The 19,035-nt window shown below is 44.8% G+C and overlaps 1 protein-coding gene across 2 annotated transcripts in view; it reads right to left on the bottom strand.

Moving 5' to 3' along the window:
• Positions 1-436: 436 nt before the first annotated feature.
• The window catches only part of LOC134410573 (solute carrier family 2, facilitated glucose transporter member 11-like), a 36,683-nt gene continuing 18,084 nt past the window's right edge, over positions 437-19,035 (bottom strand). For both annotated transcript variants that reach the window (XM_063143908.1, XM_063143907.1), the window contains 4 exons: positions 10,744-10,845; positions 10,547-10,622; positions 9,700-9,827; positions 437-641 (listed from right to left, as the gene is read on the bottom strand). In XM_063143908.1, the coding sequence (XP_062999978.1) occupies positions 441-641; positions 9,700-9,827; positions 10,547-10,622; positions 10,744-10,845 (507 nt within the window). In that variant the 3' untranslated portion in view covers positions 437-440. The remainder of the gene's footprint in view (positions 642-9,699; positions 9,828-10,546; positions 10,623-10,743; positions 10,846-19,035) is intronic.

Genomic DNA, 19,035 nt, shown 5'->3' with positions numbered 1-19,035 from the left:
TATATGGGATAATGCGGTACTGCGCATGTGCACATTAATAAATAATAATAATAATTCAGGAAATAAATCACTGTTGCTGCTGCAGTGTGACGCTCTTTACCTACATTTGAATCAATGAAAAATCGGGGTTTTACTTAATGAGGAGCAATCCCACTGTCGTATAGACGAGGGCTCTCTCTCTCTCTCTCTCTCTCTCTCTCACACACACACACACACACACACACACACACAAAGTGAAAACTAAGGTTTCTTTAAAACTTAAATCAAAATTCCCAGTATTTTGAAGCTGAACCTTGAAGTTAGCATTTCTGTACATGTTTGATTACACACTCAAATTGGCTTGCTATTCTCTACTAGGAAAAGATGTGGGGAGGAGGAAGACATAGATGCCAGTACAATGGCTTCCCCTTTCCTTCTGGCTGCTCTCCTTTCTTCTGAGGTTACAACATGGTGGATTTGATTTCTTCAAAATGTGTCCAAGAATTCTCACATATCTGAGGTTTGTAGTTGCGCTTGTTGAACTCTTCTGAGATTTCCAGGAACGTTTTTCCCTTTGTCTCAGGGAGGAAGACACCAACATAGACAGCAGTGCAGACACAAACTGTGAAGAAAGGAAGATAGCAATAATACCCCAGACCTTCCTAAAGGGAAAAGAGAGAAGGAAGAGACATTAGCAAATATAGCTACACACTGGCATTTTGCTTCAGAGCCCCAGCCAGGTAGGGTATGCACTTTGCTTTGGTGCTTATTCAGGTGTCTGCCAGGTTACCCACTTAAGCATGTGGTTGCTAGGCTTCCTTTAAAGCTTCCCCTCCACATATTTTATATATTGAAAACTGCTTTGAAAAGTGGAGGGGGAGTGATATCTTTGTGATTGTCACTTACATCAATCAGCAGTCTGCAAATCCAGCTTCTGAATAAGCTAGAAAAGCATGTTTCTCCTCATCGGGGGCGATAGTGGTGGTGTGTGTGCCTAAAATGTGATGAGTGCAAACTCACTGCTGAATTTGTGTTTGTCTCTACTCATCCAAAGGTATCACTTCTATGAATGAAATATAGGGCAGGGGGCTGGGAGGTAGAGGGGGAAATCAATCTTTTCTGTGAGGCAGTCTGAATAAATGGGGATGAGTTCCTCCTCTTAGTTGCTTGTTCATGTAATAGAATCATAGAATCATAGAATAGCAGAGCTGGAAGGGGCCTACAAGGCCATCGAGTCCAACCCCCTGCTCAATGCAGGAATCCACCCTAAAGCATCCCCAACAGATGCTTGTCCAGCTGCCTCTTGAAGGCCTCTAGTGTGGGAGAGCCCACCACCTCCCTAGGTAACTGATTCCATTGTTGTACTGCTCTAACAGTCAGGAAGTTTTTTCTGATGTCCAGCCGGAATCTGGCTTCCTTTAACTTGAGCCCGTTATTCCGTGTCCTGCACCAATGAGAGAGGTAACCCTCACCTCACAGATTGGTTCTGAAACAGTCGTGAAATAACAGTCTCCAAACTTTAAGGAAGAAAATATGATATACAGGAAAGAAGGTAATTCCAAGGCATTCCAACTTCTCTCCAAGAAATTTATTGGAGCCAAATGTCATCTTCAGAGCTGTGAATCAACCCCAGAATTTTGATCTAATCTATGACTTCAACAGAAGTCTTTTGGAAGTCCAAGTAAACCATGTCTACCACTCCCACAGCATTTAACATCAAATATTAATATCCAAATAAAACTGCAAACTTCTTGGTTATGTCTGCAGACTAAGTGAGGGGAGAAAGTCAGGTTGCTTACCTGTAACTTCTTCGAGTGGTCATCTGTGCATTCACACTGCTGGGCTCTGCGCCTGTGCGGAGCTTCATTCGGGAAACTTCTACAGCCTAGAGTTTTGGCAGGAACCCAGTCCCTTCTGCACATATCTCAAGGGGTATCAACCCCTCAGTTCCTAGGAGACCGACATTGTGGCCAACCCAGTAACGAGAGGAATAAAAACTTTACAGTATCAAAGTTACACACATATCAATAACACCACAGTGGGGAAGGAGGGTGGGTCGTGTGAATACACAGATGACCACTCGAAGAACTTCATTTACAGATAAGTAACCTGACTTTCTTCTTCGTGATCTCTGTGCATCACACTGATGGGCGATTAACAAGCTAACATACCTTGGAGGTGGGTTGGTGTTATCAGTGTAGAATCTCTGAAAGCACTGCCCGACCGAAGGTGCAGTCTTGTCTAGCACGGATGTCGAGATGATAATGCTTTATGAATGTAGAAAGTTTCCTCCATGTAGCAGCTCTACAAAGAGTTGGTAACGGAACTCCTTTTCCAAATGCCACCGTCACAACTTGCCCTTGTTGAATGAGCTTTAACTTGTGATGGTATTGGTAACTTCTCAAGTTCATAAGCTAATTTAATGGTCTGAATGACCCAGGTCTCCAGCCATTGAGCAGAAATAAGTAATCCCTTTGATTTGCCTCCATAGGATGCAAATAATTGAGGTGTGGTTCTGAGTGATTCCGTTCTAGCTTTATAAAAAGCTAGAGTCCTGCGAGCATCTAAGGAATGCAAGTTACGTACGAGTGGCGTCGATGGTGTAGGAAAAAAAGGACGGAAGGATAATGTCTTGCCCTAAATCAGATACCACCTTGGGCAAAAAAGCTACATCAGGATGCAAAATTACTTTGTCTTTATGGAACACCAAGTATGGTGAATCCACCCTCAGAGCTGTCAATTCTCCAGCCCTTTCATAGAATCATTGAATAGCAGAGTTGGAAGGGGCCTACAAGGCCATTGAGTCCAACCCCCTGCTCAATGCAGGAATCCACCCTAAAGCATCCCTGACAAATGGTTGTCCAGCTGCCTCTTGAAGGCCTCTAGTGTGGGAGAGCCCACAACCTCCTTAGGTAACTGGTTCCATTGTCGTACTGCTCTAATAGTCAGGAAGTTTTTCCTGATGTCCAGCTGGAATCTAGCTTCCTTTAACTTGAGCCCATTATTCCGTGTCCTGCATTCTGGGAGGATCAAGAAGAGATCCTGGCCCTCCTCTGTGTGACAACCTTTTAAGTATTTGAAGAGTACTATCATGTCTCCCCTCAATCTTCTCTTCTCCAGGCTAAACATGCCCAGTTCTTTCAGTCTCTCTTCACAGGGCTTTGTTTCCAGACCCCTGATCATCCTGGTTGCCCTCCTCTGAACACGCTCCAGCTTGTCTGCATCCTTCTTGAATTGTGGAGCCCAGAACTGGACGTAATACTCTAGATGAGGCCTAACCAGTGCCGAATAGAGAGGAACCAGTACCTCATGTGATTTGGAAGCTATACTTCTATTAATGCAGCCCAAAATAGTTCTGAGTTTATTAAAATCAGCTTTCCTAAAATCCAGAGTACGTGTATGGCTTTGAGCTGATGTGATTGCAATTAAGAAGGCTAATTTGAAAGATATAAGTCTCAGATCAGTGGTTGCCAGGGGTTCAAAGGGAGCCTTTGTGAGAGTATGTAGAACCACCGACAGGCTCCAGGCAGGAACTATCGAATGTGATGATCCGGATGTATTCCTTAGACCCTTTAAGAAACTTCTCACAAGAGGGTGTGATATAGGGTATCTATTCCTGTGGCCCTGATGTGCTGCAATTGCTGACAAATAAACTTTTAAAGATGCAGGTTTGAGGTCAGTTTGGTGCAAAGAATATAGAAATGGTAAGATTTCAGTTACTGAGGCAGATAAAGGATTAAAATTGGCATTTTCTGAAAAATCGAGAAACTTTTCCACTTCGATAAATAAGATCGGCGTGTGGATGGTTTTCGTGACTCCACAATGATTTTTTGTATCGATTCCGGTAGGCACTGAGGATCTAAGCACTGATCCTCCAAGTTGTCAATCACAGTGACTCGATATTGGGATGTCTGATCTTCCCTTGGTGTGTTGTCAGCAAGTCTGGTCATTGGGAAAGTCTGTAAAACCAGTTGTTGGAGAGAAGTAACTTGGTGAACCATGGTTGGCGTGGCCACCATGGAGCTATGAGGATATTTTTATCAGTAATTTGGTTATGAGCAGAAACAGGGGAAACAGATAAAGAGTGTTCCCTTCAATCATAACCCAATAGAGCTTGGGCTGCTGCCTGCTCGGTCATGCTGCAGAACTCTGGTCATGCTGTATTGAGCTCTGTTGCAAACAAATCTATTGTTGCTGATCCCGATTGGGCAAACAAGAGGGTAACAATGTTGTGGTGTAGCTTCCACTTGTGGGTATATAATGCAGAGCAGCTTAATAGGTCGGCAATTGTATTGTTCTGACCAGCTACATGTACTGCTGGCAAATATATATGGTGCATTATGCACCATTTCCATATTCTTTTGGTGAGATGGAGGAAGTGACTGGAGCGTGTTCCTCCTTGTTTGTTTATACAAAATACTGCTGTGGTATTGTCTGATGCCATCGAGATGTGTCGATATTGAAGGGTAGTCACGAACAATATCAGTGTCTTTTCTACCGCAAGAAGTTCTAGATAGTTGATGTGGTTTGCTGCTTCAGCTTTCGACTCTGAGTAGACCACAGTGTGCTCCCCAGCCAGAGAGTGAGGCATTCGTTGTCACCATCTTGGTCGTAGGCGGTTTGTGGAAAGGGATTCCCACGGTGAGGTTGACTATGTTTCCATACCATAATAGAGAGTCTTTGACTGCCCTGGGTATTTGAAGTCTGATGCGTTGGTCGTCTAACTGAGTATTGAAGACCTGTAGAAACCAATTTTGGAGATCCCTCATGTAAAGTCGTGCGAAGGAGACAACAGCCGTTGTCGTCGTCATGTATCCCAATAGTCTTTGAACAGCATGTGCAGAGGTTGTAGCTCGGGTTTGAAGCTTTCTGGATAATGTGCGTGCTCTTTGAGGAGGGAGAAACACCCGGTCTTGTATGGTATCTATATCTACTCCTATGAATCGAGTGGTGTGCACAGGTTGCAGAACTGACTTTTCTTTATTTACACATAGATCGAGGTTGTACAGTGTCTGTAAAGTAATTGAGAGGTGATATTCGAGTTGACAGTGTGACTTGGCTACCAGGAGGCAGTCGTCGATATATGGGTAAATTTGTATGCCTTGGGTTCTCAAATGAGCGCAACCCACAGCCATACACTTTGTAAATACTTGTGGGGCTGTGGCCAAACCAAAAGGGAGTACTTGAAATTGAAAAAAATCTTTCCCTATTGCGAAGCGGAGATATTGTTGACTGTCTTTCCCGTATCAAAATGTAGAAATAGGCATCTTTGAGATCTATTGTGACGAACCAATTTCCCTATGTCAGGAGTGGGACGATGGCTGCGAGAGTAACCATTCTTAACTTTTGTGTTGTTATGAATTGGTTCACGTCCCTGAGGTCTAGGATAGGTCTGAGACCCCTATCCTTTTTTGGGACTGTGAAATACCAGGAATAAAATCCGCTGAGTGCTGGTAGAGCGGTCAAATAGTGTTCACCTTGGTTTTGAGTACAGTAGATGGAGCTGTCAATTTGAGTCCCAAAAAAGGAGGAGGGGTGTCAAATTCAATCCCATTCAATCCCTTGATTATGCTGAACACCCATTTGCCTGTCGTAATGCCTTCCCATGCATGGAGATAATTTGTGAGATGGCTATCGAAAAAGACAGTCGTTACGTCTGAGAATTTTTTAATTTTTTTTTTAGAAATCCTGCCGTTTGTGATAGGACTGGAATTTCCCTGAGCCATATTGGGTCCGCTTCGCTTGTTGAGCCTGTTGCTGCTGCTGGAGGAAAGGACGGTTGTTCTAAAAACGATTAGGTGGTTGGTACTGCTGTCGGTACCAACGGCGTTGTCTAAACGGTTGTTGGGGTGGTGTTAGGCCCATCTTCTTTGCAGTATTCCTTGCTTTTTGGACAGAGACCATGGTTTCATCTGTCTTGGAATTAAACAACCCGACCCCATCGAACGGGAGATCTTCTATCCTCGTCCTTGCCTCCTGTGACAATCCTGTGGAACATAGCCATGCATGCCTCCGTAGGGCGATGGCAGCCATCATTGTTCTGGTACCACAATCAGTTTGATGTCTTGCGGTATGTATTTCCTGTTTTGCGAGTTTTGATGCTTCAGCCTGGAAAATTCTAGCTAATTCCCTATGATCATCAGGGAGATCATCACACAATGCCCCTATTTTCTCCCACAGAAATAACTGGTATCGGGCCATTGTGGCCTGGTAATTGGTCACTCTCATAGTGAGTGATGCTGAGGTATAAACTCGTCAACCCATAAGGTCGAGTCGCCTACCTTTATCCACTGGGGAAGCGTGTATTTTTTGTGATCTTCTTTGAGATGATTCCACGATCACTGAATTCAGCGCCGGGTGCTTGAAGAGAAAGGTGACTTCTCCTTCCTGCACTTTTACATGTTCTCCAGGTGCTTAGAGGCTGGAATCATGGAGGATGGGTTCTTCCATGATGGTTGTGCAGTTTGTAGCAGTGTTGGCAGGTATGGTATGGAAACCAATGTGGGGCTTTCCATTGTTACCACTTCGAAGACCAGGTCCTTAGGCCGTTCCACATGCTGTTGGGTTTCCAAACCCAATGTCCGAGCCATCCAGAGAATATGCTCTGAAAAACTTCCTATGTCCTCCGGTGGTGAGGCAGGTTCTTGTGACCCTACTGCGTCGTCCGGAGATGAAGTCGATGGGGTGATGGACGATACCGATAGCGAATCTGACTGGTAATCATCAGTGGGAGATCCATGGGAGTCTCTTTCAGCTCGCTGCAGTATAGGGTTAGTGTCTATAACAGGTGATTGCAGCTGGCTCGGTATCAAGTGTGCTGCTGTATATCGTCTCACCACCGCTGGCGATGGTGGCACATAATTCCCTCGCTGTCTATGTCTTGGTGGCATGCCCCACTCTGTATGAGGGGATCTGGATCTGCCTCTACGGTACTAATTTTGTTCAATCCCTCTTTCCGACGGAACGGAAATTGCGGGTTCCAATTGGCTAGGCGAGGCTGGTCTAATAGCCTGTACTACTGTATCGGATGGTGATGGTTCAACCAATTCCCCCTCGGAGACCGAGGCATTCGGTATCGATCTGGGCGTCGGTACCGAGGCCAATATTTGAGCTGGTGTCCAAGCTCCCTTCGGTACTGAAGAGGCATTCTGTGGTGAAGAAAGTCCTGGTGGTGTGCCTCTGGGAGACAGAGCTTTCTGCTTTCTGCATTTCTTTTTCTTTTGCGGGTCTAGATGGTTTGTCTTTTTGACCATTTTAGACTGGTGTTTGGCTGCAGTGATTGGCTGCATGTTGGTGGTTTGCAGGTAGTGATTACAGCTGAAGCTGATCTTGCAGGGGAGACCTGAATTGTTGTGAGGTTGTCAGTGTTGCCTTTCAAAATATCTCCTCGAGTTGGCACCGACATCAGCCTGGGTTTGTTCGTCTTAGGGTGCGTATCCACCGCTCTAAGGGCTTCATCCCAGAGCAGAGATCGCAAACAATCCGCTCTGTGTTTTCTTGTCTGTCTGGTGAAGGACATACAGTGATGGCAAGTTTCAACTTTATGCCCTTCACCCAAGCATAAAATGCAGAGGGAGTGCCCGTCTATGGGGGGGGGGGAGTTTACTCCTGCAACAGATACACTTATGGAAAGGCGCCTTAATGGCTATGCGCCAAGACACAGCAATCAAGGATCGCTAAGAAATAAAACACGAAGAAATCAACCGCAAAAATGGAAAGAAGAAGAGATATGAGATAGAAAGGAAGGTGAATAAAACTATATAATTCTTTTATTAAAAAAAAATCTAAGCAGTTTGAATGAACAGAGAAGCCCTAGTTGAAGCTGCCACAACGGCAGTCAACGAAGAACTGAGGGGTTGGGCGGGAACCCCTTGGGATATGTGCAGAAGGGACTGGGTTCCCGCCAAAACTCTAGGCTATTGAAGTTTCCCGAATGAAGCTCCGCATAGGCACAGAGCCCATCAGTGTGATGCACAGAGACCACGAAGAAGAAGAATTACTTTTGAATCAAGGAACTCATAACTGACAAAAGCCAGAAGAAGAGCAGCAAAACCAGTCTGAATGCAATAATAGAACACATTCTCAAAGCCTAACCCTATGCCAAGCCTGGGACAGGGAACTAACTCGGGTGGGTGGGAATGAGGGTGGCAAGAGCCCAGAGCTGACTACTGAGGCAAAAGTCAAAGGAGACAAGACAGTGGAGGTGGATCCCAGTAGCTTGCAGGTAAACAGAGCAGGGAAAGCGGGAAGCTGCACCCTGCCTTCACGGTGCCGCATTGCTGCTGCTTTGCCGCCCCCATGATTTTGCTGCTGTGGGGTGGCAGCAGGTAATCCCAATGGCAGGAGGCAGCATATGCTTTCCGGTAACCATTCAGCTCACCGCCCCCATCCTCTGCGGTGACCAATCAGGGGATGCCACCTGCCTCAGAAGGCCCCCGGCTGGACACAGGAGTGAAGTCATATGGCAGAAGGGCTGTGGTGACCTCGCTTTGAAGAAAAAAGTCAAGGTAAGTCCCTGACTTTTTAAAAGTGCAACTTTGTATAAAAGCCCCACGGAGGTTGTGAGTTAGTGGCTGCAACCCATGCAGCCCCACTGTGCAGCCACCGTGGCGCTTAGAAGACGTATAGACAGCCCCCATATCACTCTGGAATTCGTGATAGAGAGGTCTGTGAAAAATGAACTTAGTTGGATGTATAACTTGGATTTTAAGAAAAGCAATTTGAAGAAGCTCAGGGAAATGTTGGGTGAGATCCCATGGCTGGAAATGCTGAAGAAAAAAAATCAAGAGGGATGGGAAATCCTGAAATCTGAAATATTGAAGGCAGAATCACAAACTATTCCCATGAGAAGGAAAAACAGTGGACATTTAAAGAAGCCTGTGTTGTTGCAAGTGAGTTCTCTGATGAACTGAGCAAAACGAACATCAAGGAAGGCGTTAGGCCCTCTTTTTAGGGAAGATACTTTTGCTGGGGGCGTTCCTGCTGACAAAAGAGGAGGGCAGGGCGGTTGTCCTCCATCTTGCTGGGTCTGTCGGTTAAAAAACCCAGACTTGTGCTGAGCCGGTTGAACGGACTTTTGCTGCTCCAACCCCACCCTTATTGCCTACCGAAACAGCACTGATTAAATACTGAATCATTAAGACAAAAAGCTCTTCACTGTTTAATGCCAAACTGTTTAACGTTTCATTTTTAAGTTGTTGCTTGTCTAATTCATAGTTATATACTTGTTTTACATGTAGCTCCTGGTGAAGGATAATTTTCTGAAATGCGTCGAACAGATTGAAGAACTCATTAAAGAATAAAAAATAAAGGAAAAGATCTATTTACAGCACCAGAGTCTTGGCTCTCTTTCTTCCTCCATTTGGTGATGCTTCCCTCCTCTCTTTCCCAGTGAAAAGGCCAGACAGCCTTGTTGGTGTTGGCAGAGAACTGGGCCTAGACTTTGCTTACTGGTCCTAGGGAGACGAGGGGGAGCCCTTCCTTTGTGTTCATTTAGCACATGACACTGCCTGGGAAGCAAGGGGAGGAAGACAACTGTTCAACCCTAGGATGAGGAGAATCACATGCATTCAACACTCCCTGACATTCACACGAGAGGGTTAAATGCAAGTAGGTGCATAATGCACATGCTACAGAACAGAAAGAACACATGGCTTAGAACAATTCTGCCACTTCATAGCCCATTTTAACAGCCTGGCACTTTATCTAGATATAGCTTACCACAATGAAAGGAAATGCCATGCCCACCAGAAATAAGTTCATCCAGAGCAGGGAACCACTGATCATGTAAGCAGCTGGGCGGGTCACCTGGTCAAAAATCTCCGTGGGTAGAATTCCTGTCACACCAGCTAAATGAATGAAATACATTATTCATTGATTTCTGTAATACTTGGCAAATCTCTATCCAACTCCTGACCTAGAGGCTATTCTTGTGTATGTTTTGATCAGGTAAGTCAATTTTGACAACCTTGGGGGCGGGGGAGAGAGAAGCCCATCATGGCCTGAAACCTCTCCCAAAGCCCGGTCAATAGGGGCACATGTACACCACCAGATTCTCCCAGCAGCCAAAGCTAGCAACAAAATGTTTTCCTGCTCGTTTTCATTTTATTTAAAATTATCCATGTTGTCAACTACCTTAAATTTTCAAAGAAAATGTGGGGTAGAAATGTTTTAAATAAATAAATTCTTGCCTTCGTAGGAAAGGACTTGGGTGTGCTCCTTTGGAGGAAAGCGGATGTCATGCCATACCAGCCACCCAGCATAATCCCTTTGATTCTTGTGCCCATGTTCTCTTTGGTATCTCTCATGGCCCAGTGAATTTTCCAGTAGCCACTGCTGGGTCCTTTTGCACCTGGCTTCATGAAGCCTTCTGGGAGAGGCTCGTGGAAGGGTGCAGATGGCAGAAGGAGGGAGGCATCAGATTGAGAATCTCAGTTGATGTACATCTAAGTTCTCCTGGATGCCAAGAATTCCCATCAAAATGTTAGAGCTGCTCAAGCTCCAATCTGAATGTGAGCAGCTGCCATACAGCTTTTGGTTAATGGAGTAAAACTCTACTCTTACTAACCTGGTCCAATGCCAAAGCTCAGGATGTAAGCAAAGATGCAGGCCATGCTGACGTAAGGCATCCAAGTGAGTTGATCCTGCAAGCCCAAGAGGACAAGGGGGAGATGAATGACTTCAGAGGAGCCCAACTAGTGTTTGGACCCTGCTCAATTCCACCCACTCACTCACTTTCAGATGAAGGAGGAAGAGTTCAATTACCTGCAGGGATAAAGCCACCATGAAGACAATGGCCCATACTGCCATGAGGCTGTAGCCACCTATCAGCAATACCCTTCGACCAACACACTCTATGATGAGGTTCTGGAATGAAACATCACAGGAGATTCACTGAGAACATTGTGAGGCAAGTCAGGTGGGCCAGCACTTCAGGTCTGACCCAGAGCCACTGGGTGATTTCAAAACTTGTGTCCCTCTGCTATGAGACACACCACAAATTTATTTATTTATTTATTTATTACATTTTTAAACTGCCCAATAGCCGAAGCTCTCTGGGCAGTTTACAGTTCTCAATTTGGTCAAACTTCCATCCAAGTTTACAGGATCTACTTTGAAAAGGCAAGTGGCCTGGGCACACTTTGGGCATTGAAAGTAAGCACTTCTTTTCTGCTTGGGGGACTTGACTCAATGACCTCTTTGAAAACCTTCTTGCACTAGAGAACCAGTGCGGTGTAATGGTGGACTGGGAGTCAGGAGATCCAGGTTCGAGTCCCCACTCAGCCATGGAAACTCACAGGGTGACTTTGGGCCAGTCACAGACTCTCAGCCCAACCTACTTCAGAAGGCTGTTGTTGTGAGGATAAAGTGGAGAGGAGGAGGATTATGTATGCCATCTTGGATTGCTTGAAAGAAAAAAGGTGGGATATAAATGCAATAAATAAATGCATTTTGGACTAATAGTGGGACAACATTGGTATATGGTGTTTCTTGAAGATGTTACTCCCGTGGCTTGGAATCCACATGTTGCCACAACTGCTGCAGTGGGGACAGGAAGGGCACATTCAAAATAGCTACATCTGTGCCTAGAAAACTCCTTTAATTCTAATTGTACAGTAACCATTCATGACTCAAATTAAGCATAATTTTATGTTCTAGTCTATAACTTTGGTCTAGGTTTGGATTGGTAGGAACAGTTGTAAACATGCTACATCTAAAAAAGTGGAGGAAGCCATGTTTTTGCAATATTTCTTTATAAAGAATATCTCAACAGTGGCTAGAAATCAATATTGCAAAGCATGAAATTACTGTCATTTCTAGTAGATAATAAGAATTATTTGCTTTTATCCATTTTTTCAGTCAGTCACCAATACATATTTGAGTAATTACCATTAAAAACATGCAGACATGAGCATGCTAATCCATGACGGCAATACTAGAGAATTGTTAGTGATAGCAGCATATGTTATTTATATACTAAGACCAAGAAAGCATGCACAATCCCCTTCACTATCAGCTGGCGGCTGTGTCATAGAATCAAAGAATAGCAGAGTTGGAAGGGGCCTACAAGGCCATCGAGTCCAACCCCCTGCTCAATGCAGGAATCAATGCAGTGTCTTACACTGTTGGGTTCTCACACTTCTGAGTGCTATTCTGTTCCACTTTCATACAGCTGTACATGCCAGTGCCTGCAAATCCATTGCAAGAGCAGCTGCAAAGTTTTGATGCATGCTTCTTTTGTGCCAAACTGAAGGATGATTGGCAGGTGACTACAAGAGTTGTGCTCTATCAGTTGTGCTGCCCCATGAATGGAATGCCCTGCCCAAGGAGGCTCGTTTGGCACTTACTGTACATGATGATCTCTTTGGCACCTTTCTTTTCTCCCAGGCATTTAGTTTTTAGCCTGAGGAGCCAAGGGCAGAACAGAGATTAGCTGGGGAGACAGAAGTCAAGAGGCTGGCTGACTAGGAGCACAGAGGTGAATGCAAAGGTGGTAGGGGTCATTTTTTCCACAGTACTTTCAGCACCTTGCAATTCCAATGGTGTGATAATAAATTCCATTAGTCCTGCTTGGTAGAGCTCTGGTAATGCTGACTGGAGTCTCTGATGTGAACTTCTTTAAGGCACAGGCACAGAATCCAAATGTGTGAGTCAAAGAGTCCATGGAGAACCATCAATACCAACCTAAATCTACAAGAAATCTATTGCTTATAATACTGAATTCTAGCTATTTATAAAGAAACATTATAAAAATGTGGTTGTTTTTTTTTTTTTTTTTTTTTTTTTTGCAGTTAGCATCTGAGCATCTTAACAATTGTTCTTATCTATCCAAAACTGGACCAGAGCATGAAATTATGAATGATTGCTGTAAAACTGTAAGTAAGGGAGATTCTGTTTCTGTTTTCTGACTCCTAGGCTGAGCAGAGCAAAGGAAAGGAAACTGCCCCAGCTGGGCTAAAAGGTATACAAGGAAGCGAGCTCCCGGAGAGAGAGAGAGAGCGATCAGAGGAAGCGAACAGGGAAAGCTAACAGGAGTTTTGCAGGGAGATCAGCAGAGGAGGTCCCTAACAAACAAAATTTTCTGGTGACACACTCATATACTAGGGGACTCTATAGTTAACCAGGGAGGACAGGACAAAAGCACAAAAGCAAATTGGAAAGGCGAGCTGGTTAGTGGGGGAACCCAACAGATACACATTAGTGCACACCTAATGGGGTACGGGTTCCCAATTAAAAAGGGAATAGAAACTATGGATGGAAAGAATTCTCCAGTGGTGACCTGCAAGGTGTGTGCAATGTTTGTTTTCTTCCCTATGTTGCACTGTTGGAGAAAAAAATGTGAGGACTTGAGCAGCGAGCAGCCACCCTCCAAGGAATAAAGAAGACGAAGAGTTCTTAGACAGAACAGTAGAATTCTGGAACTGTAGCCCATGGTCCCAGAATTCCACTGTTCTGTCTAAGAACTCTTCATCTTCTTTATTCCTTGGAGAGTGGCTGCTCGCTGTTCAAGTCCTCACATCTTTTTGTGAGGACTGCTGGCAAGGGGCAGGTTGCACTTCACAAGGGCTGGGAAGAATGTGGCCACAGCATGAAGAACATCATCAGGAGGGCTTTAAACTGAATCCTATAAGGAAGAGAGACGTGGTTGTCAACCATGGACAAAGGCTTATTCACCATAAAGGAGAGAACAGCTCTAATAGTGCCCCAAAATAGTCTTCATGATAATGTAGTCAAGAATCATAGAATAGTAGAGTTGGAAGGGGCCTATAAGGCCATCGAATGCAATGCAGGAAGCCAGACTATAACGCACATGATCTTTGATGTCTATTATAGTAGAAATTCAAAAGGTTGCTTTACTAAAAGAAGTTTGCCTTACTTTTAACTCTGTGTTGCAAAAGCAAAAGTGGAATGTAGAATGTGCATGGTCAGCTGTCTCTCATGGCCAAGGATATGGTGCAAAGGGAAATGTATGATCAAGCTATTTCTCAAGGCTGAGACATGTGGAGGATGGGAGCCAAAGGGAGATACAGCTACTTCTCATGTAAACAGGCAACAGGTTATACCATGCTTAAAACATTGTAAGCTTTGTGATTGGACAATTGACCTCTGCAATAAGGCATGCTCTAATTACGTATGGAAACTGTTGAAATCTATAGAAGTGGGCAGTGGGCAGTTTTCTTTTCCTTGTATTAGAGAGCTCCATTGCAACGTGTATTTTCTGTGTTGTTGCAATAAAGCAATTGGTGAGCGAGCGCTACCTGAATCATGTCCAATCTCTTGACCATGTAAAGAATTCCATGAGTTTCTTGGTGCATTGGCCAGGAATCAGCAATTTGGACAGGTGAGCTGGTTAATGGGGGAACCCGACAGATACACCTTAGTGCACACTTAATGGCATACAGGTTCCCAATTAAATAACGCAGGTGTCCTTCCTCGGGTTTTCTGACCCTTCCATATGCCCGATTCCCAACCCAGAAAGGTGGTGTTCCCAGCAACACAGACCACAGGAAGCCAGACCAGGACTCAAAAGGTTGTGGGTTCAAGTCCCACCTGAGTCACAAAATCCAGGACTCAAAAGGTTGTGGGTTCGAGTCACTACTTAGTCACAGAGTCACTGGGACAGAGTTGTATAGCCCATGTGCAGAGGTCAGGTGGATTAAAATAAAGGGAGTTGTGGGTTCGAGTCCCCCAGTGTTGTATGACAGGCGTGGGCCCCACTGCAGTAAACCTGTTTGTTACATGTATATTCACTATGAGGCAAAGACGTGTAAATATCTGGAAATCTGGAACTCAGGTACAAGGGATGGTAAGTCTTTGCAATTTACCCTAGAGGGAACCTTCAGCTTGAATAAAATTGTACATTTGAGGGGTGCCTTTATATCAGGAACCAAAGCAAAGTGAGTCAAGATCAGTGGGACGCTTACTTTAATTGGTATGATGAAGCGTCTAAAAGACTCGCTGACAAGGTTAAATCCCTGCAAGATTCAAACAAAAAGCTGCAGATGCAGCTGGAAAAAGCTAGAGAGGAAAAAAAAATTCAGCCCAAGCATGTCCCTTCACCCCCACCCCCGCCTCATGGCTCCTATCTACCCAGTGTTGTCCAGAGGATGGGACTCACCCTTAGACCTTTCAGCCCTATGCATAGCCCTAGTTTTCCCACACACATTCCAAGGGCACAGAAGAAAGAGAGATTGACAAAACCTGAGGCTTTGCCAAAGCCAACCAGGTGCAATTAAGGTCAAGTGCTCCATCCCAAACTCCTGCATTACAGCTTCCCCTGAGGCAAGTGCCAGGAGCAGACGGAAGCCTCCATTCTCCCTGGACGCCCACTGAACTTCACAATTTGGCCAAATCCTTTCCAGACCCGTGGAAGGAGCTAATGCAGTTTAAAGAAATTGGGAAAAGCTAAAAGAGAAAAGAGAGTGGCCCACTGTAGATCCGGGTAGCACTCAGTCTGTAAAAGAACACCATGGCAAACTGTTGGCTGCTTTAGATGTGGTTTTCCCACATCTAAAGGGGTTAATAAATACTAATAAATGGAAAAGGGGAGAAAGTGCCTATGATTATTATACACATATAGTAGAAATGTTAATAAAGGGGTTAATAAATACAAATAAATGGAAAAGGGGAGAAAGTGCCTATGATTATTATACACATATAGTAGAAATGTTAATAAAGGGGTTAATAAATACAAATAAATGGAAAAGGGGAGAAAGTGCCTATGATTATTATACACATATAGTAGAAATGTTCAAACAGCATTCAGAAATGAAAGACCCTATCATAAATGCTCTGGGAGCAATAATGACAGGTTGCTTACTTGTAACTGTGGTTCTTCGAGTAGTCATCTGTGCAGTCACACTTAATGGGGCTCTGCGGCTGCGCAGAGTCTTGTCCAGAAGTTCCAATAGCTGAAAAGCATTTTAGGTGGGAACTCCTCCCCCACTGTCGTATGTATATGTATCGTGTTCCCGCCTAATTCCTCAGTTCCTTGAGACCGCAATTTTTTATCTCGAACTTAAGGATTCAGCCGAATCATTGGTACCGATGTATATCGACACTGAAGCGGGGACCAGGGGTAGGGTACTGTGACTGCACAGATGACCACTCGAAGAACCACAGTTACAGGTAAGCAACCTATCATTCTTCTTCATGGTCTCTATGCATCACACTTAATGGGGTGATTAGCGAGCTGACTTACTGGAGGTGGGTAAGGTCTCAATGAAGGACTGATGCCAGCATGGCCCTTCCAAACTGAGAGCTGGATCTGGCTTGTATATCCAGTTTATAACGATGGATGACAAGGAGACTCCTCTAGCAAAGGCTGTTGAAGTTGACACTGCTCGAGTGGAGTGGGCTTTAACCTGTGATGGCAGGTCTCTCTTGGAGATCTGGTAGGCTAATATTATAGTGTGTCTGATCCATGATGCTATTCGCTGCAACAAAACAGGTGAGCCCTTTTATGGTTCACCGTAACAGACAAACAGGCGTTTAGTGGATCTGAAGGGTTCAGTCCTAGATTTGTAGAAGGCTAGTGCTCTCCTCACATCTAGGATGTGGAGCTGCTTCTCTTTGGTTCTGTAAAGAATGACGGTAATGATATTGATTCGTTGAGATGGAAGTCCGATGCTACCTTAGGTAGGAAGGTAACGTCAAGATGTAAGGACACAGATTCCTTATGAAAAATTAGGTATGGCTGATCAATTCGTAGTGCTGCCAGTTCGGTAGCTCTTCTGGCTGAGGTAATAGCGACTAAAAATGCTACCTTCCAGGATAGGAACTGGAGATTGCACATGGCCAAGGTTTGAAAGGTTTGGCCATGAGTATTTTTAGCACGAGGGATAGGTCCCATGGTTGTGCCCGCGGTTTGAGCGGTGGAGCAAGGTTGTTTAGACCTTTGAGAAAGGAGCGTGCCAGCAGATGCGAGAAGACTGTGAAGCCATCAATTGAAGAGCATGAGCTGGAATGGCAGCTAGGTAGACACGGATGGAGGAGAGTTTTAGTCCTTTATGGAACAGGTGAGTGAAGAAGCGAAGGACATTTAGAATCATAGAATAGTAGAGGTGGAAGGGGCCTATAAGGCCATTGAGTCCAACTCCCTGCTCAATGCAGGAATCCACCCACCCTAAAGCATCCCTGACAGATGGTTGTCCAGCTGCCTCTTGAAGGCCTCTAGTGTGGGAGAGACAGAAACATAGAATGTGATAGAGCTGTTGTTTGGGTCAAATTTGTTTTCAGTTGCGAATTTGCAAAAAGCTGTCCATTTAGCGGAGTATGATTTCCTTGTGGAAGGATGCTTTGATACGTCGAGGATTATTTGAACCTGTGCTGGAGTGGGGGAAAGTGTTCCAGGCCCTTTATCCTCCATGCAATGAGATTCAGAGTCATTGGATCCGGATGAAGGACTCTTTTCTTTTCTTTTCTTTTCTTTTTATGATAATGATTATTCAAGTCCCGTCCCTGTCCCCCGTCCCCGGCACCAAGATTTTAACACTTCAGAATGGTCTCAGCCTTCTCTTATGCCCAGGGGAGTCTGGTAGCTCGGACATCAGTAAGGTGGCAAATCTACTCCAGTGATGATATATCAAGAAGCTCCACAAACTGCTCCTTCAGAGGGATTACAACCCCAGTCCAGTCATAGTGTAAACACCACTAACTTGGGCAGGTGAATTAATCAACTGATTGGCAGTCTGAGAATAGCATGGTTTTCTTGAAAGACATCCACCTTGCCATGTGCTGATTGGGGAGAGGCTCTGTTTGTGGGGACGGGGTGAGCCCTGGCCATGCCTGCTACCAACCCACCTACTAGCATGCCAACCCTGAACAACCTCTGCACACGGCCTTTGGGAGCAAAAAGGCTGCACGCTCCTGATGTTAAAAAGCATGGGAGACAAAAAAAGAACTTCTTCATCTGCCATAGAGCTGAGCAGTAGTCCTCCAGCATTTAGATCACCCAAGTAGGAATGGAACCTCCAGCACCTCCAATCTCCAGCTTATCCAGAGGAATACCCTGTTCAATGGTATTGACAACTGCTGAGAGACCCAGAGAATCAACAGGGTTTTCCTGCCAGCAAAAGTCATCCAATAAGACACCAAAGGCCAAAACCAGATAGGGATGAATCTAGATAATCAGTCTTGTCCAACGAACACCTGCTCAAGCATATTGCTTCGGAAGGGAATGCTAGTAGCAGGTGGCCAATAATCACAGAATCATAGAATAGAGTTTGGAAGGGGCCTATAAGGCCCTTGAGTCCAACAACCCCCTCAGTGCAGGAATCCACCATAAAGCATCCCTGACAGATGGTTGTCCAGGTGTCTCTTGAATGCCTTTAGTGTGGGAGAGCCTCCCTAGGTAACTGGTTCCATTGTCGCACTGCTCAGAAAGTGAGGAAATTTTTCCTGATATCCAGCCAGAATCTGGCTTCCTGTAACTTGAGCCCATTATTATCCTGCATTCTGCGAGGATCAAGAAGAGATCCTGGCCCTCCTGTGTGAAAACCTTTCAAGTATTTGAAGAGTGCTATCATGTCTCCCCTCAATCTTCTCTTCTCCAGGCTAAACAGGCCCAGTTCTTTCAGTCTCTCCTCATAGGGCTTTGTTTCCAGACCCCCGATCATCCTCGTTGCCCTCCTTTGAACACGCTTCAACTTGTCTGCATCCTTCTTGAAGTGTGGTGCCCAGAACTGGAAGCAATACTCAAGATGAAGCCTAACCAGGGCTGAATGGAGAGGAATCAGTACCTTGCAGGATTTGGAAGCTATACTTCTATTAATGCAGCCTAAAATAGCATTTGCCTTTCTTGCAGCCATATCACACTGTTGGCTCATATTCACCTTGTGATCTACAACAATTCCAAGATCCTTCTCGTTTGTAGTATTGCTGAGCTAAGTATCACCCATCTTGTAACTGCGCATTTGGTTTTTGTTTCCTAGATGTAGAACTTGGCATTTATCCCTATTAAATTACATTCTGTTGTTTTCAGTCCAGCACTCCAGCCTATCAAGATCACTTTGAAGTTTGTTTCTGTCTTCCAGGGTATTAGGTATCCCAAAGTAG

This window comes from Elgaria multicarinata, chromosome 18 (genome assembly GCF_023053635.1).
Source record: "Elgaria multicarinata webbii isolate HBS135686 ecotype San Diego chromosome 18, rElgMul1.1.pri, whole genome shotgun sequence".
Lineage (NCBI taxonomy): Eukaryota > Metazoa > Chordata > Lepidosauria > Squamata > Anguidae > Elgaria > Elgaria multicarinata.
This window is presented reverse-complemented; position numbering and strand designations above follow the sequence as displayed.